The 26,707-nt window shown below is 44.7% G+C and overlaps 1 protein-coding gene across 11 annotated transcripts in view; it reads right to left on the reverse strand.

Annotated features, from left to right (window-relative positions):
• Positions 1-5,724: 5,724 nt before the first annotated feature.
• The window catches only part of PPP2R5E (protein phosphatase 2 regulatory subunit B'epsilon), a 90,970-nt gene continuing 69,987 nt past the window's right edge, over positions 5,725-26,707 (reverse strand). For 6 of the 11 annotated variants that reach the window (XM_083518756.1, XM_083518755.1, XM_083518757.1 and 3 more), the window contains 10 exons: positions 23,921-24,013; positions 22,080-22,210; positions 21,763-21,822; positions 19,599-19,707; positions 17,685-17,738; positions 17,529-17,579; positions 16,365-16,484; positions 14,962-15,089; positions 12,455-12,556; positions 5,725-8,043 (listed from right to left, as the gene is read on the reverse strand). In XM_083518756.1, coding sequence (XP_083374882.1) covers positions 7,944-8,043; positions 12,455-12,556; positions 14,962-15,089; positions 16,365-16,484; positions 17,529-17,579; positions 17,685-17,738; positions 19,599-19,707; positions 21,763-21,822; positions 22,080-22,210; positions 23,921-24,013 — 948 coding nt within the window. In that variant the 3' untranslated portion in view covers positions 5,725-7,943. Of the gene's footprint in view, positions 8,044-11,615; positions 11,760-12,454; positions 12,557-14,961; positions 15,090-16,364; positions 16,485-17,528; positions 17,580-17,684; positions 17,739-19,598; positions 19,708-21,762; positions 21,823-22,079; positions 22,211-23,920; positions 24,014-26,707 lie in introns of all 11 variants that reach the window. The other 5 variants (XM_083518751.1, XM_083518748.1, XM_083518752.1 and 2 more) reach the window with 1 other exon arrangement.

Below are 26,707 nucleotides of genomic sequence, written 5' to 3' on the forward strand. Positions count from 1 at the left end.
CTAATTAGCGCTGTCTGAATTCCACGTTTCCTTCTCACTGAAGCAAGCCAGGAAGGGTAATTCTCAGAAGTCAGGATGAAACCTTTCCCAGAGAATTGTCCTCTTCGGCAGAGGGTGGTGAACCTACGGCCCTCCCCATGTTTTTGGATGACAACTCCCGACAACCCCCATCAGCATGTCCAGCAATCTCTGGAGGTCCATAGATTCTCCATTCTTGAAATAATTTTCTTCTTGTTGTTGTTAATTTATATGCCACTTAGGTGCCAAAATGGCTTCTAAGCAGTTTCTAAAACTAGGGACGTATCCAAACCATTCATTTAAGGCTTCCCTTAAAGATGAGCAGCTTGTATAGAGTACTGGGAGTTGCTAGGAGAACCTTTTCGAACTACAGTTCCCAGAATTCTTGGGAGGAGAGGGAAGTCTTGTCGTCTGTGTAGTCCAGGAACCCGGTACACACAACCCAGGCTTGCGCCCCGGGGAGGTCATTTCGGTGCTAACGAAGCAATTTGGCTTCACCCTCGGAGGCACACTCCATTGTCTCCTGAGACAAATGCCTACAATAAATATGCCTTGAATGCATAGCAAGGGTGTGACCGAGGATTCTTATCCCTGCAGCAAAGGCGTTGCTGCCCTTCAGATGGAATCTGTAAACAAACGGTGCTGCAAGGGATCAAAACAGAATCCCCTCTGCAACCACAGCATAGAGATCAGAAAATATAGGACGCACAAGAACACAGGGAAGCAGTTCCGGCTCCCAGCTGAAAAACTACAGAATACTAGAACACAGAGACAGACTGCAGAGAGGTGGAGGGCGCTTTACCCAATCTTAAATTGCAGGCAGAGCTGGGAGTGACTGTTCCAAGCTGGGAGAGACGGAAGGGTCAACCGTGCACCGAATATTCCCAGCTCTACCTCTCAGACCCATCTGAATCAAGAGAGGCCATGCAAACCCTCGCCATGATGGCAATATGTTTCTGAGTCTGGATGGAATCATAGAATTGTCAAGTTGGAAGGGACCCCCAAGGGTCATCTAGTCCAACCCCCGGGAAAGCAGGGAATATCAGCTAAAGCATCCATGACAGATAATATTCTTCTTCATCATCATCATCTGGCTGGGTTTCCTCAACCACTCTAGACGGCCTCCAACAGAATATTAAAATACAACAGTCTATTAAACATTAAAAGCTTCCCTAAACAGGGCTGCCTTCAGATGTCTTCTAAAAGTCTGGTAGTTGTTTTTCTCTTTGACATCTGGTGGGAGGCTGTTCCACAGAGCGGGTGCCACTACTGAGAAGGCCCTCTGCCTGGTTCCCTGTAACTTGGCTGCTTGCAGTGAGGGAACCACCAGAAGGCCCTCGGCGCTGGACCTCAGTGTCCGGGCAGAATGATGGGGGTGGAGACGCTTCTTCAGGTATACTGGGCCGAGGCAGTTTAGGGCTTTAAAGGTCAGCACCAACACTTTGAATTGTGCTTGGAAATGTACTGGGAGCCAGTGTAGATCTTTCAAGACCGGTGTTATGTGGTCTCGGCGGCTGGTCCCAGTCACCAGTCTAGCTGCCGCATTCTGGATTAGTTGTAGTTTCCGGGTCACCTTCAAAGGTAGTCCCACGTAGAGCGCATTGCAGTAGTCCAAGCAGGAGATAACTAGGGCATGCACCACTCTGGTGAGACAGTCCGTGGGCAGGTAGGGTCTCAGCCTGCGTACCAGGTGGAGCTGGTAAACAGCTGCCCTGGACACAGAATTGACCTGCGCCTCCATGGACAGCTGTGAGTTCAAAATGACTCCCAGGCTGCGCACCTAGTCCTTCAGAGGCACAGTTAGCCCATTCAGGACCAGGGAGTCCTCCACACCAGCCCGCCTGCTGTCCCCCCAAAACAGTATTTCCGTCTTGTCAAGATTCAATCTCAATCTGGTAGCCGCCATCCATCCTCCAACCGCGTCCAGACACTCACATAGGGCCTTCACTGGTTCTGATTTGAAAGAGAGGTAGAGCTGGGTATCGTCCGCATCCAACCTCTGTATTGAAAACCTCCAAAGAAGGAGAGTCCACCACTTCTTGTGGGAATCTGTTCCACTGCTGGACAGCTCTTACCGTCAGAAAGTTCTTCCTGATGTTTAGTTGGAATCTCCTTTCTAGTACCTGGAATCCATTGGTTCAGGTCCTACTCTCTGGAGCAAGAGAAAACAAGCTTCTTCCCTCTTCCATGGGACAGCTGTTAAGATATCTGAAGATAGCTATCATATCTCCTGTCTCCTCTTCTCAGGCTAAACATACCCAGCTTCTTCAACCAATCCTCATTAGGCTAGGTTTCCAGACCCTTCATCAGGTCCCTTACCTTTCCTGGCCACAGTGATCCATGCGACGGTCACCTCCAGGCTTGACTACTGTAATTCACTCAATGCAGGGCTGCCCTTGAAGCTGTCCCAAAAACTCCAGCGGGTGCAGAATGCTGCAGTGAGGCTCCTCACGGGGTCTCTGCCATGGGAGCATATTCACCCAGTGCTTTTCAAGCTGCACTGGCTCCCAGTGGAGTACAGGGTCAGATTTAAGGTGCTGCTTTTGACCTTTAAAGCCCTCCATGGCCTAGGACCCTCGTACCTACGGGACCGCCTCTCCCGGTATGCCCCACGGAGAGCCTCAAGCTCCATAAATAGCAACACCCTAGAGGTTCCGGGCCCTAAGGAAGCCAGATTAGCCTCAACCAGAGCCAGGGCCTTTTCAATACTGGCTCCGGCCTGGTGGAACGCTCTGCCTCATGAGACCAGGGCCCTGCAGGATCTGATTTCTTTCCGCAGGGCGTGTAAGACAGAGTTGTTCCGCCTGGCCTTTGGCTTGGAGCCAGTTTGATTCCCTCCCCCTCTTTCTTTTTCCTTTCTCCTCCTGTGATGAGGCTACATTTTAATATTTCAATGTTTCAATATTTTAATGTTGTATTTTAATCCTGTTTTTAAGTTGTATTCATTCAACTTGTTTTTATTATTGCTTGTTAGCTGCCGGCCTTGGCTGGGGAGGGCGGGGTATAAATAAAAATTATTATTATCATCATCATCATCATCATCATCATCATCATCATCTTGGTTGCCCTCCTCTGCACACATTCCAGTCATCCATGCGCTGGTAACATCCAGGCTTGATTACTGCAATGTACCCTATTTGGGGCTGACCTTGAGGTTGGTTCAGAAGCTGCAGCTGGTGCTGTGTGGTGGCTCAGCAGCTCAGTGGAGCAGGATATTGCCAATACTTTACCCCGCCATGGAAATAATTGTACTGGCTGCCAACTAGCTACCAGGCCAAATTCAAGGTGGTGGTTTTGATTTATAAAGCAGTTTAGGGTCAGGATACCTGAAAGATTGTCTCACCCCCTTATAACACCACTAGATCACTGTGCTGTGCAGGTGGAGGCCTCAGAATTCAAACCCACCAGCAGAGAGCTTGCATGCTTTTTCATTCTCGTTTTTTTTTAAAAAAAAACATATTATGGGTGAAAGCATTCCTACGGAGAAACTGAGCTTCTGCTGCCCTCTCCTGGCTAAATCATAAAATGCAACCTCATCCTATAGCTATGTAAGTTTATAAAAAAAAACCTAAACAAACAGCAGCAGCAAAGCATGATCCAAAAACCCACATATGAGGGGCAATCTTTCATAAGGGAGCCGTTTCCAGAGGAAGAACTGTGAAAGGAGAGAGACTTTGCAATCATGGGGTGGCTGGGCTCAATAGATCAAAAGATTACGAGAATTGAGGTTATTTTTTTGATTGCTATTTTGTTAACATTGTGATTTTATAGATTGTGAATGCTGTACTTTGTGAATCATATGTCCTTTGTTGCAATTGTGCCATTAGGCTTGTTGGGGTTTTTTTAGTTGTTGCACTGATGGCATTTTATGGATTAAAACTGATGACTTCTTAATTGCTCTGTACGATTTGTGCGGTATTTCTTCTATTAAGTTATTACAGTGGTACCTCTGGTTACAAACTTAATTCGTTCTGGAGATCCGTTCTTAACCTGAGGTACCACTTTAGATAATGGGGCCTCCCGCTGCTGCCACGCAATTTCTGTTCTCATCCTGAGGTAAAGTTCTTAACCCGAGGTACTACTTCCGGGTTAGGGGAGTCCGTAACCCGAAGTGTTTGTAACCCAAGGTGTTTGTAACCCGAGGTACCACTGTATTTGTCATTTGTAAGCCAATTTACGATTCATCTGAATGAGACGTGACAGGATTTTTTTTAAAAAAAATTGAACCGAATCTCCCATCAGCCCCAGCGTGCATGGCCAACTGCTAGGGGAGATGGGAGTTGTAGTTCAGCCATACCTGGAGGACCACAAGTTCCCCACGCCTGAAGGCGTAGCCAAAGTGCAGCCCTCCAGAGGTTACAGCTCCCATCATCCCTGGCCCTTGGGCCTTCCTGGCTGAGGCCGATGGGAGACAGAGTCCAACTGCAGCAGAATATAAGCTACCCTTGGGCTGGGGAATCGCAGCTATCAACTTGATTTCCACTCCCCTTTTTTAAAAAAAACAAAGCATACAAAAGGCTTTTAAAGTGCATAATTGTGGCTGCCCCATAATAGTAAGAGATCCTGCGGCTGTAAACATAATTTACCGTATTTTTCGCTCTATAAGACGCACCAGACCACAAGACGCACCTAGTTTTTGGAGGAGGAAAACAAGGAAAATAACATTCTGAATCTCAGAAGCCAGAACAGCAAGAGGGATCGCTGTGCAGTGAAAGCAACAATCCCTCTTGCTGTTCTGGCTTCTGGGATAGCTGCGCAGCCTGCATTCGTTCCATAAGACGCACACACATTTCCCCTTACTTTTTAGGAGGGAAAAAGTGAGTCTTATAGAGCAAAAAATATAAGCTCAGTGCGCAGACACAATGCTGCATTTCCTGTTGCCTCAGCACCCTCTCAAGCAATTCATATGTTTTGAAAGGCAGATAAAATATCTGTGCATGGAAAGTGTTTTGTTTTCATAGTGTAGGCCGCTTCATTAAGGTGGGCTGGGCTGGGGCCAGCCCAATACGTTTTTGCACTTGAGGTGGAACCATAAATTGATGTCCTACTCCGAACCACAGGAGGTCTACATTAGGAACAGAGGAGGAAGGAAAACGGACATTGGGATCTGCTGCCCCTGGGGACTGAGGCAGTCCCCTCACCTTGCCTCATGGGTGCGCCGGCCCTAAATGAGGGGCTGCTTCAACTGCCTCAGTCTGCCCCCAGCTATCTCCCGCCCGACTCTTTTTACTTACATACAGTCCAGGAAGATCATTTGTTGACCCTGGGAGCTGCGTCTTAGTCTCTTTGTTGTATTTATTTCTTTGCTCAAAGAAAGGCATGAGAAAGGCTGGCTCTCAGGCTGAATTTCCATACCTTCCAAGAAACAGGCCCTGGGCTCATGAAGAGTATTCCGCGCCTATGTGACAAACGGCCTGGAATGTGTCCCCCGTTGCAAGATGACTGCAAATATCCGGGAGTCAAGCAATCAACTGACCCTCCTTCAGAGATATACCACTTTTTCCTAATTACACATGTGTGTGTTTTAACACTATCATAATAGCATATAACATTTACACTGCTGCTTTAATATGCTTTTCACGACTGTAAAATGTTTTAGTCAGGTGTGTAAAACGTTCTCGTCGAAGCCTATTTTAGGCATGGGTTAACTTCAAAATCCGTAGCAGAAACAAAAGACTGGTCAAAATCAAGGACGTCTAAGGGATATGATTTGTTATAAATTTATTTCATCTTCAGTATTTCAGCTTGCACCTTTTGCTCCAGCACTTTTTTTTTAAAATAGAACGTTTCACCTATGGCAGCATCTGCCATGTATACATTGAGTCCCTGTCAATGTTCTTAAAAGAGGCTTAGCTTAATCCCATTAAACCATGTTGTGTTTGGTGTTGCATATGACTAGTTTACTTCTGGTTTCCACCCGCCCTCCCCCCCATGAATTAGCAGTGTCAAGTTTTTACAAAGCTCTTGAGTTTTACAATATCCATGTGCAAAGACTCACATGTACAAACTGTGACCTGATAACCCCGAAACAGTAGTCCGTCTGACAAGAGAGGGGAATTTCCCTGCTCTCTCATTTTTATTTATTTATTTATTTGGCCTGGAAACAAGAAACCCCCAATTCTACCAAATATTTAAATGGCAGGAAGAAAAATATACAAGCTCGTATTTATACTGTACTTCTATCAATGGCAACAGGTTGTAAATTCATGTTTGCGACTATCACAAAAGACTTATGAACACCAATTCAGCTTCATACTGTAAATACTGCTGGATCAATGGTTTAGGATTATCAATCATTGTTGTCATATGTTGTCTATAACAGTTCAAAAGCATCCTGGAGAAAAATCCTGAAAAACACATACCTTACGGTATATAATAATGTACCTGCATTAGCTAAATATATACTGTACACAAGTCTTATCAGCATTTTATCTACCAAAGATGTGAGATTCCACTTTTAAATACAAAGCAGATAGCCAGTAATGTATATTTATAATACAGCCCTCTCTTTTTTCCATATATATTTTTTTGCTTTGTTTTTAACCTTAAACAATTTGGTCACAATGCACCTTTGATATAAAATCATTTAAAATTTTATTATTAATACTCAAGACATTAGGTTTGCCAGAATTGGAATATTCTCTTTCCCCCCCCCGCTCCCCAATAGTATTTTTTAGAACCACTTTTGGTAACAAATACAGTAATTAGGAAATGAGCACCCAAGTTCAGAATGCTGAAGTATGTTATCCATAATCCATTCCAGCTCAAAACAAGATGTTGCTGTGATAAGAAACGGAGTTGCAAAAACCACCACAGAATCTTTTTTCTTTTTCTTTTTTGGCTGGAATGTTTAATAAATATTTAGAAAGGTAAGGCAACAACTTCAAACAATCCAACCTGTCTGCTCAACTCCCCACCCCCCCCACCCCCATATTAGCTCCATGATGACCATACACGATCAATTTTTTTTTAGGTGTACTCTTGTTTTATTATTTCCAAATAGCCTAAAGAAAATGTATAGCAATGCAATAATTTATCCTCAGTATTCCTAAGACAAATCTGGCCATTTTATCAACCGTGTACAGCTTAATACTGGTCGGATACTGAAGTCTGCGTTGTTGCCACTGCACACTTTGATAAGGATTGGTGGGGTGAGCTGGGATTCGCAAGCAACTGATTCATTGGCAAATCCCAATGCACACCTCCCAAGTCCGCCTATAACCACATTATAGTTACTCGTAACGTTCACACTGAAGGAGCACCAAAGCAGGTCTGGTACTCAAAAGTTGCGTATACCAGAACAAACTCTTAGCATTTTTAAGGACCTCTATTTTTTCTTTTTACGGCCCTGATCTGTATAAACATTCAACTCATGAAGATGTGCAAAAAAAGGAAAAAAACAAAAACAAAAAAACCCAAGTCAAATTACAGCATAGTTATCCGGAGGAGAAAGATGTTACACAAACTCGTAAGAAAATGACAATCTCTTTTTTTCTCTCTCTCTCTCTTTTACTATAAATACATTTAACAGTTTAGCAGAAAGACAAGCTAAATTTAAGATTGTTCACATTTGAAGTTGTATCACTCTCTGCTAATGATAAATAAGGAAGAGGTCCTGACACTGGAATTTGGACATAGCAATTTCGACAGATCTTTTGAAGACTGGTTTAAAGAAGGGTTAAAACAATGATCATTTTTGCAAAGTTCTGAGAAGTCCATCTGTTGTCCAAACTTTGGATTGAAGTTCTTTTTTTGTTTGTTTGTTTTCCTTTACTTAGAGACAGATATATACAGTGCTGTTGTAATAATGAAACAAATGTGAAATCTACTGTAAAGTTGCACAATACAGAAAACTGTTGCTCCATCTTCTACTACATACATGTGTGACTCCACAGGTTATTTAAATGCTGCTTTGCTGCTTTTTGTTAAGTTGGAATTATCCCATCCCGTCTAAGACCCCGCTTTAGTTCCAAATCCTCCAGTTTCTTCCATAGTTCTTCACGTTCCTTCTCCTTTTTCTTCTCGCTGTTAAATTAAGGGGAGGGGGGAAGAGAAGCATTAGAGGGAAAAGTCAGGTTTTCACGAGCCCCTTGTTTCTTACATCAGTACAGCTACAGAAAGAAAACGGCACTAGAGGTAGAACGATGCACTGGGGTGTCCCAACGCTTTGCATTTTCTCTGAAACCTCTTAAGGCTGCACACACAAGAACCCCACAACTGAATAGTGCCAGGCGTTCGCAGGAACAACCCCAAGCCGGTGGTGCCTTGCAACATCCAATGCTACCCAGTCTGGCAAGACTTCGGAATCACACCGCTTGCTCTATTTCCTGGTCTTGTCCTGCACTTACTGGCATTTCTTTATCCGAGTTAATGAAAACCTGCCTTCTAGAGCAAAACAAAGGTAGAATAAAAACAATTACATACCAAATGAACTACTGCAGACGTTTTGGAGGGTAAGGAATTGTGCTCCTGTATTTGAAGCCATTACAAACCCAAATTGCCCAATATGTTCCTTCAAATACTATGGAGATGGAAGCCAGTGGAGCTTCATTTGGCAATGTATGTCATCCGTGACGAGTGGATTTATTTTTCTTTCTAGCGAACTCATTGGATCTCTTTTTAATTATCGGACTGCATCAGTTATTTAATTTAAAAGCGTTATTATTCCATTTCTTGTTCTCTCCTTCCCCACACATTCTTATCTTCATCATTATTTACAGAAAACTGTCCTAAGCTTCTTTCCAATGAAACCACCAATGAAACCATTGGAACTGCAGCCAGACAAGTGACCAAAATTCCAGGTCCAAACTTTCACAAAACAGAAACTGCTACTTAACCTTTCTATTTCTCAGGATCATAAACTTAATATGTGCATAACTTTCAAGTTGCCAGAGAGCTAATGAATTATACCCAAGTTTATTGTAATAATAATAATAATAATAATAATAATAATAATAATAATAATAATAATAATTTATTTATACCCCACCCATCTGGCTGGGTTTCCCCAGCCACTCTGGGCAGCTTCCAGCAAAAGATGAAAAATACATTAAAATATAACTATTTAACTTTTTAAAAATGCCAGATATTGACTTGGCAGGCAATAGATAATGTCACAGTCGTGTACATACCGTATTTTTCGCCCCATAAGACGCACTTTTTCCCCTCCAAAAATGAAGGGGAAATGTGCCTGCGTCTTATGGGGCGAATGCAGGCTTTCGCTGAAGCCTGGAGAGCGAGGGGGGTCGGTGCGTACCGACCCCTCTCGCTCTCCAGGCTTCAGGAAGCTCTGCGCAACCCTCGGGAGACCGGCTCGAGGGTTGCGCAGAGCTGCCTGCAATCCCGGGACCAGCGCAGCTCTGCGCGGCCACCGGGAGCCGGGGGAGAAGCTCCGCCCCGCTCCCGGTGGCCGCGCAGAGCTGCCTGCGGTCCTGGGACCAGCGCAGCTCTGCGCTGCCATCCGGAGCGGAGCGCTAAACTCCGCCCCGCTCCCGGTGGCCCTGCAGAGCTGCGTGCGGTCCTGGGACCAGCGCAGCTCTGCCCGGCCACCGGGAGCCGGGGGAGAAGCTCCGCCCCGCTCCCGGTGGCCGCGCAGAGCTGCGTGCGGTCCTGGGACCAGCGCAGCTCTGCCCGGCCACCGGGAGCCGGGGGCGAAGCTCCGCCCCACTCCCGGTGGCCGCGCAGAGCTGCGTGCGGTCCTGGGACCAGCGCAGCTCTGCCCGGCCACCGGGAGCCGGGGGCGAAGCTCCGCCCCACTCCCGGTGGCCGCGCAGAGCTGCGTGCGGTCCTGGGACCAGCGCAGCTCTGCGCTGCCATCCGGAGCGGAGCGCTAAACTCCGCCCCGCTCCCGGTGGCCCTGCAGAGCTGCGTGCGGTCCTGGGACCAGCGCAGCTCTGCCCGGCCACCGGGAGCCGGGGGAGAAGCTCCGCCCCGCTCCCGGTGGCCGCGCAGAGCTGCGTGCGGTCCTGGGACCAGCGCAGCTCTGCCCGGCCACCGGGAGCCGGGGGCGAAGCTCCGCCCCGCTCCCGGTGGCCGCGCAGAGCTGCGTGCGGTCCTGGGACCAGCGCAGCTCTGCCCGGCCACCGGGAGCCGGGGGCGAAGCTCCGCCCCGCTCCCGGTGGCCGCGCAGAGCTGCGTGCGGTCCTGGGACCAGCGCAGCTCTGCCCGGCCACCGGGAGCCGGGGGCGAAGCTCCGCCCCACTCCCGGTGGCCGCGCAGAGCTGCGTGCGGTCCTGGGACCAGCGCAGCTCTGCCCGGCCACCGGGAGCCGGGGGCGAAGCTCCGCCCCGCTCCCGGTGGCCGCGCAGAGCTGCGTGCGGTCCTGGGACCAGCGCAGCTCTGCCCGGCCACCGGGAGCCGGGGGAGAAGCTCCGCCCCGCTCCCGGTGGCCGCGCAGAGCTGCGTGCGGTCCTGGGACCAGCGCAGCTCTGCGCCGCCATCCCGAGCGGGGCGCTAAGTCCCGCCCCGCTCGGGATGGCGGCACAGAGCTGCCTGCCGTCGCGGGACGGCAGGCAGGTCTACGCCGCCATCCCGAGCGGGGCGCTAAGTCCCGCCCCGCTCGGGATGGCGGCATAGAGCTGCCCTCCCCATCGCCAGCCCCACAAGCTCGGGGGACAGCGGGGAGGCAGAGCGTGCCTTCCCACTGTTCCCCGACCTGGTTCTTCCAGCCCCGCACCTGGGGGGGGAATAAAAAATTTTTTCTTTATTTCCCCCCCCAAAAAACTAGGTGCGTCTTATGGGCCGGAGCGTCTTATGGGGCGCAAAATACGGTAGTTAAAAATAGCAAAATTCTGTATACTAGAACAATCCTGGACTACTATCCTACCATTATTCATTATGGAGGAGGCCCAGTGAAAACAATAGTGCTTACTCCCTAGCAAAGTGTATCCTCTACTTGAGCAATGCCTTGTCTTTTTTACTGCTGGAATCCAAACAACAGTGCATCGAGTTCTGTGCTAGCAGCCAAGGAGGCTTTAGGCTTGTGTTTCTCAAACACCCTGCAATGCCACACGGAAAACCATTTTTGAGACCGAGTGAATGTTCAAAGCTGATCATGGTGTGACATGGGAGCCTGCTGTTCAAAGACAAAAAGGTCGAAAACCACGCCAGAGATTCTCGATGAATGAAATAGCTTTCCGGATCCTTGCCTCCAAGATGTCATGATTTTAAAAATGTGTTTCCTGCACGTAGATGGAAGCCTCAGCTTTGACCTTTTGAGGTGACCAAACGCCAGAAACACCCATTGCCAGAAAAACAATCAATACTTCACTAATAATTGTTAGGAATCTAACCAGTTTCTTGATGAAACTTGCGTAATGTTAACAAAAAGGGCCACACAGAAGCATCCCCGATACCCTGATGGTCCTGGGCCACTGTATAAGAAGCCTAGCCTAGCTTAGACAAAACATTAACAAATCAATCATAACTGACTTGCTGTGCGTACAGGCATAAAGTCTATTAAAGCTAAGGGGTACTTGGTACCCCTCTATTTACATTTCTTTGAGTTTTCTTTTTAATGTTAAGCAGAGAGCTGTCAGCCTGGTGATGGAACTGAACAACATTAGGGCCTCCAAGAACGTGTGAGAGGCTATACTAACCTAACAAGGCTTGATGACATACAGTACCCTTCGCTTTGCTTGTGGGAACCCCGAGTCTCACAAAAGGCACGACTTTCACCAAGTCGCAAACTGCCCGGAGTTCCCGAAGTTTCCTCATTAGTTTCACCTGCTGCTTTGGATAAGCTGAAATTTCAGACAAAAGATGATGCACTATAATTGGAGAAGGGTGATTAAGGGAAAGACAGAGAAACATTTTAAACTAAGGTGCAACTAATGATCGTATGGATGGCACTTCTTCTAGATCCAGCAATGTCAAAGCCTTAAATGTATCAAGATATCATGGAGAAGGAAAGCAAGGAAGGCTGGGGGGGGGAGGGGGTCACTTTGCTTAGAGATTCCAATAAAGGTCAGACGCAAGTTATGAGAGTTAATTGCCGAAAGCTTTCTTGACTCGCAAAGAGTTCCTGTATGCATTCTGGACACCATCTTCAAAGCAAAGTGAAGGCAAATTGATGAGTTTGGGGGGGGGTGTTAATAAAAAAAGAAATTATTTTTATTTTTTACTATTGAAATTCTTGATACAATTAAGTCTTTAAGAACATAGAGCCAAAAGAAGTTCTGTGAGGAATGCAAGTTCACAAGCTACGCAATGGGTACTGTATCTCATAAAGGGAAGGAAAAAAACAACCATCTATACGTCTTGCAGGGGCCAGGCTAATGAGCATGCGGGGAGGGGGGGAATGAGGCATTGCAATCAATCATGTGTGGGAATTATGCAATTACTGCAAAGTGTTTAAATAAAAAAAGAACCAAAACTAAAAACAGCAGGCTTTATGCGCAGCTGACAAAATAAAATAAAAAAGGCTGTAGAAAGTTACCGCTGGCGATCTGACTTGTAAGTGGCCGTCAGCTCGTCAAACATGGCGCTGTTCATTTCCATAAATGCCTTCAGCACGTTGTATACTAAAGCCACAATAGCCCTGTGAATCGTGAAAGAAAGAGTCCGTTAATTTGCCGTTCAAACGGGACGGATCTTTTCGTGCCAACAACACCGTTCTGATTTGATGTATTTGTGTTATAGGACACACAGCTCTGGCATCATCCAAGGTGTGTCCCCTTCCAGTCTTCCCCAAATCTATAATGGGTCAATGGAAACAGAATCCTGCATCAATAAATGTTGTACTGGGAAGTGTCAGCAACCACAGCTGAATATAGTGTGTGGAGCCTTTTCAAAATTCTGCAGTGTTTCAATGTAAAAGGAACAGCGATAAGCCAAACTCAAGATGCTATTACTTTATGGGGGAAGAGCAGAGGGGGCAACTGAAGTTTAGAACTCAAGTTTTGCAGAAACATATGAAAGCAGGGAGAGAATGCAGGCAGATTTAACACAAAACTTAGCATGGTACCAGGCAGGTGATCCCAACTTTTTCATTCCTTTCATCTGTGCAGCCTAGTGCTAAGTTCTCCAAGGACTGGGAACCTCAAGATACAACTCCAGTCCTTCTATGCTAATAAGCTGGCAAAAGAAACTATAAGAAAAAGGACTGGGGGAAAGGAAGACTAGAATTAGAAAAAGGAAATGGAATGAGAGCACCACTGAGGAGGAGCAGAGAACTACATCTTCAATAAAAAAGGACTTTCATGTTTATATTTTTTCCTTTATTACCCCGTAGAAGCTCAGCGCAATATATGCATGTAGAAGTAAGTACTACTGAATTTACTGCATGTCCTGTTAAGGAGACCCAGAAGAAGAAAGTGTAAGAAAACCAGGGACTCATCTCCCATAAGCCCTCTTGAGTAAGCTTTTGATGACCTGTCTGTGCACCTCAAGGCTGTCTTCTACTGCAGACCCCACAGAATACCACAGGGCTTATCAGTGCAGTGCTCTGAAGACTAGGGCAAAAGTAAATCGTATTAAGGTTTTATCTGGAGGATATTGCTGTAAAGTGGCAATGTTGTAGCTGGAGAGCGGCAAAAGGCACCTTTTAAAAATAAGGGATGTACATCTCTGCGGTGCAATAGGTCAGTGCATCTGGCTGTTGACCAGAAAGTTGGCGGTTCAGGCCCCCCCAGGGACAGCTGTGGACAGGAGTCCTGCACTGCAGGTGGTTGGACTAGAGAGTAGATGACCCTCAGCGGTTCCTTCCAACTCTAATTCTATGATAGATCCTTTGTTTCAAAGTTCCTGATACGCAAGGTACTAGTGACATCAACATCACTCAACTGTGACACAACCCACCACACAACCGGTCTGAGGAAGCACAGTAAACCAACCCCCCTGCTCCCAGTGAACTGCAAATTCTTCTCATTCTTTTGGCTAGATTTTTAATAATACAGTTCAGTCTTGGGGGTGCGGGATACCAGAATCAGAGCAGCTGCCAATATGCTAGCTCAGGATATGGAATGAACTTTGCACTTTCCCAACTCAGTATTTAATATGGACATATCATGCCGGGTACTACTAACTGGTGCTGCTTGTTTCAGCAGGTTTCTGTGCTGTTTTGAAAAAATGGGAAAAAAATGTTTTTATTTAGTTTCAAAATTATATTATGGCTTAACTGTGAACAGCTTTGTGAAACTTGGTTTGAACAATAATCTGTACGATATAATTTTTTTTAAAAAAAAACTTTCTGTTTCTGAGAAACGGACCCTTCAAACTGGTGAAACCTTTTCCAGGTTCTGCCAGTCTCTAGATGAAATGTTTCTGTTCAAAGATCTGTAATAGTCCAACTTGGAAGTCATCATACTTTTGCTCACAATACAGCTGTGCACCAGATATCTACGAAGAGGTTCCAATATCACTTTTCAAGTAAATAGGCCAGATCATAATGAGAGTTGCTTTGGAAAGCCAACCAAGTCTCCTCTAATTTCCAAAAGTTTTAACCTTATTTATTTTCCTAAGTGACCATGTACACAACGAGGCAGGGCCACATTTCAACTAAGTACAGGGATTTATTATCTCTGCAATTCCAGAGTTTTCTCCTCTTCTTAACTTCTCCCACCAAGGATCTCAGAGGAGCGCCTGCAAGTTTATTCTATCATACTGTAAGTACCATACTGTCAGCTAGCACTATATACGAGAAACACTGCAACTTTCTCAAATGTATGGTGTCCCAGAAACAAGTTCCGTGCATACCCTTCAGGTAAATATCCTAAGTGCTTGCAAAAGCCCTGCTCTCATTGTGCAACTCTAGAGTTAAGTGCATTTGGTGTCAAATCTATGCTGTAAAACCCTGCAAGTGGTGAAATGTCAAGACAGGTCAGATAACCAGTATTTCATTGTTTAGGAAACAACTCTGTGAAAGGTACAAATCTAAGATTTTCAATGTGTTGCAAATATACAACAATGGGTTTTTTAAAAAATAAAACAAAGAAAAACACTTACGGGTTCCAGTGTTCTTTGGAAATCCTGTACAGACTGGAAAACATTATGGGAAGTATTACATTGGAATTCTCCTCTATCAAACTCATGATGTATTCATTATTCCAATAGTACAGTGCTCTTTCAGCCACCTTGGAAAAAGGGGGAAATGGTATTCTTTTATTTCCTAGATCAGGTAACAACTCCAGTAAGTACAACCATATTATGCCAGTGCTTTGCCATCTGTACTGTTTTCCAGATTGTTTATGGGCCCAGCTTAAAAGTGCTGGAATTAACCTTTAAAGTCCTAAACATATTGGGGTCAGCAAGTAAATGCACATGTGGTATTCCATTAGGGGAAATCTATTGAGAGGAAACAATATTGCATGGCAAAGTGGTAGGACAGGGCCTTCTGGCGGTTCCCTCAATGAGAGAAGCCAAGTTACAGGGAACCAGGCAGAGGGCCTTCTCGGTAGCGGCGCCCGCCCTGTGGAACGCCCTCCCATCAGATGTCAAAGAGAACAACAACTACCAGACTTTTAGAAGACATCTGAAGGCAGCCCTGTTTAGGGAAGTGTTTAATGTTTGATGCATTACTGTTTTTTAATATTTTGTTGGAAGCCGCCCAGTGTGGCTGGGGAAGCCCAGCCAGATGGACAGGGTATAAATAATAAATTATAATTATTTTTACCCTGCCCTCCCCGGCCAAAACCAGGCTCAGAGTGGCTAACATCAAATATATAACATATTAACATAAAATCAGGCAATCAATTAAAATACATCCTAAAATCAAATCAGAATCAAAGTGAAATCCAATCAGATGACAGCCCACAGATTAGGGCTGGGGACCTTAAATGCTCATCAGCCTAACTGTACTGATCTTACATGAACCTGTGAGAAAAGTTGCGGGGCCACTTTCGTATAAGTTTTTATAAGGAGGGGAGGAGTCAGACCCCAACCAAACAGGACCCTAACCAAAGGCCTGGCAGAACAGCTCCATCTTGCAGGCTCTGTGGAAAGATGTCAGATCCCGCAGGGCCCTGGTCTCTTGTGGCAGAGCATTCTACCAGGTTGGGGCCACGGCCAAAAAGGCCTTGGCACTGGTTGAGGCCAGTCTAATTTCCTTGAGGCCCAGGACCTCCAAGATGTTATTATTTACGGACCAGAAGGTCCTCCGTGGGGCATACCAGGAGAGCAGGTCCCGTAGGTTTGAGGGTCCTAGGCCGTATAGGGCTTTAAAGGTTAAAACCAGCACCTTAAACCTGATCCTGTACTCCACTGGGAAAAGACTAAGCATCCTCCAAAACTTGCTTCACTGCTCAGAATCCCCCTCTTCTGAAGTGACTTCCCATATTAAAAAATGGTGCCACGGTTTATGTACATGCAACATACAATTTGCTTCTGAGTTTCTAGCTGCCCATACTGACCTGAAAGTGAGGGCTAGACACACACTTAGCTATTTGTTTAAACAAGGGTTCTTGAATTTTGACAAACTGTGAGGGTTCAATCACATCCAATATCTCCTCCAGCTCTCCAAGGAACATGACCTAAAGTGAGAAAGGAAGTATTAAATTCAGAGGTCTTCTGTTTGCATTCGGAAATAAATTTTGAAGGAAGCATTAACTCAGCTTCTAGTTATGCCAGTAGAGATAATGCACAAGAACAATATACCCTTCATTTGCAGAAACTGGCTGCAATCATGCATATACTTCTTAGGAAGTAAATGCAAAACCCAGCACCATTTATTGGCATAGGAACAAGCACACTTCAATCAAGTCAGTAAGACTCTGCACCAAAATAAACTTGCAAATGTCACAATTAAAGAGCACATGCAAACATTTCCAACCGCTCTTAAAAATTGACACTATTAACAGCTAAGTAGGGTGGACAGCTTACTTTTTACAGATGGCACTAAGGAGGGTAGCCATTATTTTACTCCTACAAGAATATGCAGCATACAATGGTTGCTAATTGGGCTGCTGTCAACCTTTGTGCAAAGCAATAAACCTATGGCTTCTGAGTAGTCAATGACGAATGTCAAAAAAGATCTGCATCTAAAATCATTTAATAGAATCGTTTAGCTTTCCTCAAATACACCTACATTTTCCATTGTACTACAAAATACTACTGGGTTACTTGTAAGGTTTCTATCCTACCAGATCTCTAAAGAGTTCAAAACAGCACACATGGCTGGGTCCTCACCATTTTATCCTCAAAGTTGCCCTATGTGATAGATCGGCCTGAGAGACAATGGTTGACCAAAGGCCACCCAGTTAGCTTCATGGCCGAGTGGAGATTTGAACCCGAGCCCCCCTGGTTGAACCCTCTAAGCACTCTAATGATCCCAAGCAGCTGCTGCATACCCTGGGGTGCCAACTTCATAGTTCCAAGGTCTCTTTCCTCATCAGCCACCAGCAGTTCAGACCCCATGAGCATATATATGTGATTAAGATATTTTTGTCTGAAATGTGCATCCCTTTACACTTGCTTACATTAAATGGCATTTGCAATATAATAAGAGATGGCCCAATGTTCCCTTTTTCTACAGATTCTGTTTTCAGCAGGAAGACGATCGACGCCCCATTACTTACTTCTTTTTGACTGCAAGTTTTCGGCCAGAATTTCATTAAACCTCTAATGACCTGCATTGAAGAAGAGACAATGAACAGTCCATTTAGATACAGAAATACACAGGTATCTGAAGCCAACTCTCAAGATAAAAAGAGACATGTATAGATCATACTTACGGGCTCTGTGAGTGAAGGGTCTTTCTCCAGAAACTGCACTATGCAATACGCCAACTGCAAAATATGTAAGAAAACATTGCATTAAAGTATTTTCTTGAAAACGCAAAAAGAAAAAAAAAGAAAAAAAATATCATTAAGGTATTTAATTAATTAAGGTATTAATCCAGATATACATCCAGAATCCTAACTGCAACGAACAGACTTCCTTCATGGCACTAGGTTTCCCCTGACCTGCTGCATCCTCCTGCAACTACAAAGAGCGACAATTAATGATGCCCACTGGAAAATATTAGGAAGTATTGCAGGGGGCTGTAGCAGGAAGAGATAAATCAGTGGTCCTATAAGAATAATGATGATGATGATGATGATGCAACAACCCTCAAATTACACAGGGGCAGCTTTGTATCAAAGTCTTATTCTGCTAGCAGTTTCCATTTCAAATGAAGATTGAAAGATGTGGAGTTCCATCAAACTGCAACATTGACCAACACACCAAGATCCTCAGTATACTAAAGCAACTAGATAAGTGTGAGTCTGAAACCATCTGAATTTCGGCACTGAATGCCTCATTGTGCTGTGGATGGTTTTCTTCTACGTTTCTGGCAGCACTAGGGCACGTGAGTTGAGTTAGCACAGCTGAAGACTGGCGTACAGAAAGATTAAGCTAGCAAGGCTCCCTCTGCAGGGATATCAGAGGCAAAGGTTTGGAGAGCAGGAAATGGGGGTTCATGCTGCTGTTCAATGAGAAGATTTGTAGTCAAACTTAGGAAAGCAAGAATACTAAAGAGTATAGGTGCTGGTTCAGAATTTGTGCCAGGAATTCAAAGCAGTGGTGTGCAGAATGGCAGCCTGCAGGCTAAATCTGACACCACTGTTGCTTCACCATCACCTTGCAGCAGAGGGAGGCAACGTTTTCATTCTAACCAACCACCTCAACAACTGGCTTTTGGAAGCAGCAAACACTTTCAGAAACACACAGCAACACTCCCCACTTATTATTCCCTGCAGTCGCCTCTCCCATCAAGAACAGTGGAAGATGCTACCCTTAGGGGCTTTGTGTCAGCTGACTACAGATTCACTGGAGTGGCAAAAGTAAGAAGGCGGGAGGAAAGGGGAGGAGGTGTCTGACTCGGGCTGTAGTGCTCCTCCCCAAGTTAGCTGGCAGCCATATCTAGCTGCCAAGCCCCAATTACAGAGTGGAATAAAGCACCCAAACCAAAAAAAGTAAAAAATAAATAAATAGGGAAGCTGCACAGGCAGTCCCAGATCTGGATGGGTCTTGCATTCCAGGGCGTTGCACACTTGCGTGAAATTGTGTGCAATTAAAACACCCTGCCCCATCCATCCCTTTTAGGACGTTTCCTGGTCCCTTCCAGATTTGCCGCTGTGTGCATGTGCACAATCATGCACATTTCGGTCGCGCCTAAAACAGGGGTTGTTTGTATTCATCAACACTGAAGACAGACACTTGTGCAAACTGATGTTAAGTTTAGCTTTCAAACTTTGTGTGCGCCCTCATCCTAAGGCAACACTAAACAATTAAGATACAATTAGCAGTAGCTCTGTTTCAGCAAAACAGCCAGTAGCCTTGTACCTCCTTAGCTTACCTAGCACTGCATTGTGGACTCAGGGCTGAACTAGAGAAAACATCCCGCTCACCTAGCCAAATAACCTTGTAAGAACAGACTGACAGAAGTGGATGGGTTGCTGGAGATTCTTGCCCAATTGCAGGCAGTCTCTGGTGAACACAAGGGGCAAGCAAAAATATGTCTGCTGGACTCTACATGTTTCCGTTTTCTTAAAGGGTTTGGTTAAATCTATTTCCAACTCAGCACATACAGAAGTGCCGGCCACACTGGTTCTAACAAAAGCCAGAAACAAAAAACAAACAAACATTTGTATGGAAGTTTTTACCTGTGCATGGAAGAGCGATAAACTTCTAACGGTATGTAGAGGAATCAGTACTTTCACCAAAAACTGTTTATGCTCGGCTTTAAGAGGTAAAGCAAAGCCATTGATAATACTAGAAGGGAGAAAAGAAGCATTATTAGTATCAAGGTATTCCTTAACACAGAATGAACTGAGATGTATCTAATCACACAGCTAGAACAAGTGTTTGAAACGGGCACTAAATGAAACATGGTCTAAATTTGCATGAGAACAAAATTAATCTTGCAAATTTTATTTATAAGCAGAAAAGCATTCCTTTACCAATAAGTGCAAACAGTGCATATTAGAAAATTGTCCATACAGATTTCCTTTCATTATCTGACCCCTGAGAATTCTGTTATCATGAGCAAATTTGGGTCTCCTGTCCTCTCTCACTGTGGATAGAAGTGACTGAATAAACTACTTTCACTTCAGGATGGAATCTGCCAGATCCTGCAAGTGAAAAGGCCAAGGATTTCTCTTTCGGGATCAAAGCGAGCAGACAAGGGAGCATATGGGCCGTAAGTCCACAAAGAGAAAGTACATGAGCTCAAGGTCTGTTCCTGACCTCAATGCAAATAAAATCCTGGGAACCAAATCAACAAGCCCAAGGTGTGGGCCATCAGAAACTCTAAAATGGAGCACAGAAAAGCTTAACAGCCTGACCTTGCCTCTAAACTGAAGTTAAGCATATGCCAAGCAACTAAGGATACAGGGCCCCACAGCATTTGAACGCCGCTTTAAATGTCAGTGAGAGCTACCTTGCCAAAATCGGGTGCCCAATAAAGCATAGATTGCCTGACAAGCCCCACCAGCAACCCAATCATTTAGATCCAGTTTAGAACCAATATTATAAGGAACAGCTTAAACTAACTCAGATAAAGCAGAATCCCAGCCCTGGCAAGTGACTCTGTCCAACTTCAGGAAAACACATATTTAGCTTCCTTGTGCTCTCAGAAACGCAGCAGTCAAGAGTCAGGACTGTTAGAATTCCTGCTCCATGACTGCATTCATGGGATTTTTGTCTTTCGCATGACGGTATATGTTTTGACTCCACAGAGTGGGAAGTGACGAAGACGGGATGTTTGTATTACTGAGTTCCGTGAAGTGGGACTATTGTCCTTTGGTCTTTTTCCTCTTTGCTGTCTGATGCTAGAGAGAGAGGGAGCCATGTTGCAGTGGTCCGTGTGTGTTTATATGTAAATAAAGTAGATTAGCCAAAATGCTGAGTTGCTGAGGTCTGTCACGCAAGTTGCACAAACTCTGCGGATCCCTAAGTGTGCCGGTGTCGGGTTAGCATCGGTCGCTGTGATGCTTGGGCTGAAGAAAGCTTATGAAGCTCCCGAACGATCGACCAGGAGGGGGGGAACATGCCAGTCGGGCATGTGTCTCTGCCAAGGTCCTACTCAAGTGTAAGCTGAACTCCTGACAATGACATCTTTCCTGAATTTCAAAGAGCGCCTTCTACAGCTTCACTCCCCCCCCCCTTGCACAACTGCAGCTCCATTTGAACTATTGTGTGCAGCACAAGTGAGTGAAGGGGGAAAAGAACAGGACAGGGTTGAGAGTTGGTTTGGCACCACTGCACCTTATGAGATCCCATGGCAAGGCAGCAACTCACATTGGGCCATTAGGGCTTGTCATTTTAGGAGGTGAATTTTTGGCAAATCTCTTCAGCGAGGGGTCTTAAAAATATGTTTTTGAGTGTGAGGAATTCAAATCTGTTACTATTTTTGTGATTGGATAATAATAATAATAATAATAATAATAATAATAATAATAATAATAATAATAAATTGCCACAAGTATTTGGCAATGATTTTTAATGAATTCTATGCAATTTGACACACATTTAATTTACCAGGCAAACCTAAATTATATCAATTTAATTAAAATACCTTTTGAATTCTTAAGTCATGTTACAACTTTTTAACACCCCCTCATTTTGGGAAATTGAAAGTTGGGCCATGTGTTTACTATCACAAGCACCTTTATCTGGAAGCCAGTTCAACTGCTAGTGAGGTTTCTTCCACAGAAACATTTTGGGGCGTTAGTAAATTTAAGATAACCTTTTTCGCACATCAAGTTTGTCATCACGTAGAAGGAATGTTGTAGGTGAGGTCAGCCCTTAAAATGAAACTTTATTTACCTTCCTAATATTTCCAGCAGTTCAGCTACACCATTGAAGTGTTCAGTTTCATAAACAAACCTGTCCAAACAAATTACATACATTAAATAATTAAGCAAATTGCACAGACACAAATTACACAGATTAAGTATTTATTTACTTGGAAATTTCTAGCCTGCCCTTCTAGTGTGCATGGACCAACCAGGGTGGTTTACAGTTTAAAAACACAACACATTAAAAAATATATTGTGGGCATACAAATATATTGTGGTCATACTACAGGAATGAGAATAGAAAATTACATAAACAGCTTTCTTTAAAAAAAACCCCACACTTACCGTAGAAAAATATTGTTAATCTGTTTCCTGATAAATGCTCTAAGACCAAGGAACTTTCCATAAATTCTGTGTAAGACTGTTTTTAGGTAGTCCCGCTCACGAGGATCTTCGCTGTCAAACAGTTCCAGAAGCTATGGGTGGGGGGGGGGGTGTCAAAATGAAATCAAAATGAAACCAACAGCTCATAAATGGAGCCTGTCTCTAACATCTGCATTTCTGAATTGGCTTTATCTGACCATACTTCTTCATTCCACAGCCAAATTGTCCATCGTGAATTTTGACCTTCTGTCTGACTAATGGATCCCTACCAATAACCTTCAAAGAAGGCTCTTTGATTCAGTGGAAGCTTCCATGAACGGGGTGGGGGGATGTTTTTGCAAATGTCCCCTTTGCTCCATACAGCTCCCATCACTGTTCCAGAGCAGTGTTAGAAATTCGGACATATAAGCTAGGGGCCAAATGGCTACTTAAACCAAGGTTGCAGTCGCCAAACCAGAATGTCTAGTTGCCATTTTGGGGCAAGACAAGTCTTATTTTTCAAATGATGGGCTGATTTGATTGATTCTCTAGCTAGTTCAGATGACACCCTTGAGCTAGGTTAAGAGCTTTGAGAACTTAAAGACGAAAAGTCACTTTATCCAGGGACTGTCCGCATATATACTAGCCTATTTCTACCTCTTTTTCTTGACGGTAACACATTCATAACGTAAGAACATGCTTCACAACTGTGAGCACGGCAGTGGAGTGGGGTAAGGGAAGACAAGCAACAGCAACTAACTAGAACATTGTTCACTGCTCCTGCTCAGGCTGCACAGGAGAAAAAACCATTTTGGTTCCTGAAATTCATTCTGACTGCGCAGAGAAAATATAACTGATAGAATTCTACAGGAAGGGGCATTAGTGTGTGAAAACAGTCCAGATCCAAAGATCCTTGGGTATGCACCTCCAGATGGAGATATCAGGTGTCATCCTGAAGCTCAGGCATCTGTGCTTAGTCGCAAATGGCCGATAGCCAGGTGCAAAATGCGCCTGGCGCCTGGCTATTTTCGAACCCAAAGGGTATCCGAACTCTCTGAAGCAGATCTGGTGTGGATGCAAAGGGCTGCAGAGAGAAGGGAGAATGTATGGCAATCACCTCGCTCTTCCTCCTCTTCACAGAAGCCTTTGCTGGATCAAAGAGTCTGCCCATGAACAGAAGGACCAAATTGCATATAAGCCTTACTTCCCAAGCACTGATGGACCAGTATATTGCTTAATCCGTGGCAAGATCTAACAGGGAGGGGCTGGTTCAAGCCTTTTGCACCACAGAATTCTATTCGTAAGGTGGAGGCAGATTGAGAATTGTTTCAGGAGATAGCTGTGTGGTATTCTCTCTCATGTGAAGTTAGCCCGTGTGGTGTAGTGGTTCAGAGCGGTGGACTCATAATCTGGTGAACTGGGTTCGATTCCCCGTTCCTCCACATGCACCTGCTGGGTGACCTTGGGCTAGTCACACTTCTCTGAAGTCTCTCAGCCTCACTCACCTCACAGAGTGTTTGTTGTGGAGGAGGAAGGGAAAGGAGGTTGAGACTCCTTAGAGTAGTGATAAAGCAGGATATCAAATCCAAACTTTTCTCTTCTTCTTAGTGTCAAACATTTAATGTCATCTTCTACCAAATTTAAGTTACAGTATTTCATAATTGCCTTCACACATTCCAGTGACAGCTTCTGAATGCAGTTTGTTTTTTTAAGTCTCTCAGACTTACAGAAACTCCAGTAATCAACCTACAGGTTGTTTTTTTAAAATAAAAGTTAGCATTACAAATACTCTCATGAGCTTCGAAGAGAGCAGACCTCCTTACCTGTAGTACAAATTTCTGATCTATGTATTTTTTGGCAATGCTGGGCTGGAATTCTTGGCTTTCCAAAAATCGTATGAAAAATTCATATACAAGCTGCAATAAATCACAACACAATTTAGTAATGTGTTAATGCGTGCTGCATTTCTACAGAATGAAATAGTAAATTATTATTCTGCTTCCGTATTTAAAGAGAGGCAAGAGAGGGACAATGGTAAGTAAAGACATCGTCTATGTGCCTACCCCTGGTTCAAGTGAGTGTTTTCCAACCTGCTGCCCTCCCTCCCACTGCACAGAGGAGTTCATTGTCCTGCATGTGTGGGGAGATTGTTGCTGAATCAAACAACTTTTTTTAAAAAAAGGTTATGTTCACGACCACCTTGATAAAACTGTTTCCCCATCTCCCCCTACCTCCTGCCCCACCCTCCCTTGGTTTATTTATATGGTCTTTCCCCCCTATAGGCCCTTTTCAGAGACACAGACCCACCCACACATATAGTTAAATATTACCACTGCCACTCATACCTACTCAGGATAGGGTGGGATATAAATCCAATTTAACTTAATAAATAATTTGTTATTTTCCTGTGTTCATATAGCCTAGAGTGGCATAAGCCTAGCGCCCATTAATTCTCTTTATTTAGCTGCCATCAGAAGTACTGCAGCTCATTCTAAGAGCAGGCATCACAAACTCTTTTGCACTGGCTTGCCAAAGCTCCCAGGGGTATAATCAGCATTCCTCTGCCCTCCAGACTCTTGAAATCATATAAAATAAAGCAATTATTATGTTGGTGAAACATTTAATGATAATTAGAAAGCGTTTGGGAGCATTCAACTACAACACAGATGTCTGATGCAGAATAATGTGTTTTAATCTGGATTCTCCAAACTTGTTGGGGGGGAGAGATGACTGCCTCCTGCATGGAAGGCATCTGTGTGCCCACACTCTCTCCCTCTCCACCCCACAGGGCCTGACTGCAGGTTACACATAAACATCCCCAACAGCCCTTTCCACTTTGTAGAACTGATAGGGAGGGAATCAGTGGATGGAAAGGGCACTTAAGTCCTTCTCTGCCCTGTTTCCTCGCTCCAAGTCACCATGCCAGGCAACTCCCCCCCCCCCCCCGTGAGGTTTAAAATGTGTGGGCATTTATAACCCTGTGGGGTGAAAAAACACCATGTGGCACCATTTGGGGCAAGGAAAGGATTATACAGCCTGCTACGTCGCAATTAATTCTTGTCTCCTGAAGAACTGGGGTGGGTGTGCTACTAGGCTACCGTTGCCCAGGTTTGCATGTAAGCAGGAACACATGAAGCTTCCTTTCACTAAGTCTCATCACAGGTTTACCCCAGCAGGCACTGGCTCTCCTAGGTTTCAGAAAGGGGGCATTCCCAGTCCTACATGGATTGAACCCAGGGAACTTTGTACACAAAGCCTACATCTTTTTAGCTGAAAGCAAGTGACCAGGGCCATTAGTTCCATGAATGGAAGAGTGGAAAGGAAGCAATAACACTGGTACAGTGGTATCTCGGGTTAAGTACTTAATTCGTTCCGGAGGTCCGTTCTTAACCTGAAACTGTTCTTAACCTGAAGCACCACTTTAGCTAATGGGGCCTCCCACTGCCGCCATGCCGCTGGAGCGCGATTTCTGAAGCAAAGTTCTTAATCCAAGGTACTATTTCTGGGTTAGCAGAGTCTGTAACCTGAAGCGTATGTAACCTTGAAGCGTGTGTAACCTGAGGTACCACTGTATTTATTAAAATCTGTGTGAAACTGGTTTTAGAAGTTGCAAGACCATCATAAGGTGTGGCTCAGTGTATTCTGCCTAGCTAAATAAAAGCTGCTAGAGGACTGAAAGCTGGAGTCTACAGCTGCTTCTCCTCAATGCGCCTTTGTATTTCCTAAAGGTAAAGGGACCCCTGACCATTAGGTCCAGTCGTGGCCGACTCTGGGGTTGCGGCGCTCATCTCGCTTTATTGGCCGAGGGAGCCGGCATACAGCTTCCGGGTCATGTGGCCAGCATGACTAAGCCGCTTCTGGCAAACCAGAGCAGCAGAACAGAGCAGTATTTCCTAGGAAACTATTTAAAATGGTGTTTCCTAGTCCCTTTTATAAAAATCAATATCCATACTGAACAGAATGCCAAGCTAAATATAGATTTTTAAAATTACTAAATCTGTATTTATCTATATACATTCATCTGTAATATGGCACACTGTTGCTATTCTGCGTAGAGAATCTGAACACAATTTACAAAGGGAACAAGAAAGTGAAAGAGACCTGAAGTTTATCAAAACTAACAGCACAGAACCTGTCATGTGGGTATACAGTGCCCAAAATAAATTGCAACAGCTATTATGATAGTGTCAAACTAAAGATTTCTGCTGTCCTCACGTGGCCAGGGCATGCTGGCCAAGCTATATACGGAAAAGTGCAAATCAGGTGACAGCTGAGAAATAGAAGTTTAAAGTATTTGAGACTAAGGCAATGTAGATTAGATACTGCTAAGCATGCCTGTTTACAAAGCAGCAAAAATGAGGTGGTGTACAAAGGGAGATGCTTGTACACACTGTTAGTTTAAAAATAAAATCTTAGGATTAGGGTGGCAACTCCAAAACTTTGAAGTTAAGCACTGACTACTGAATCCTTAAATGTTGCACTGGACCTGCAGCAGAAAGGAGAAGTAAGCTTTGATTCCCTGAACCAGCCAGAGGGTCATGGGCTTTCAGGCTTTCAGGCAGAGCAAAGGGAAGTTATCAGGTCCTGCCATTGGACAGGGGGCCATCAGT

The sequence above is a fragment of the Podarcis liolepis genome (genome assembly GCF_965112155.1).
Source record: "Podarcis liolepis genome assembly, chromosome: 1".
In the NCBI taxonomy this organism is placed as follows: domain Eukaryota; kingdom Metazoa; phylum Chordata; class Lepidosauria; order Squamata; family Lacertidae; genus Podarcis; species Podarcis liolepis.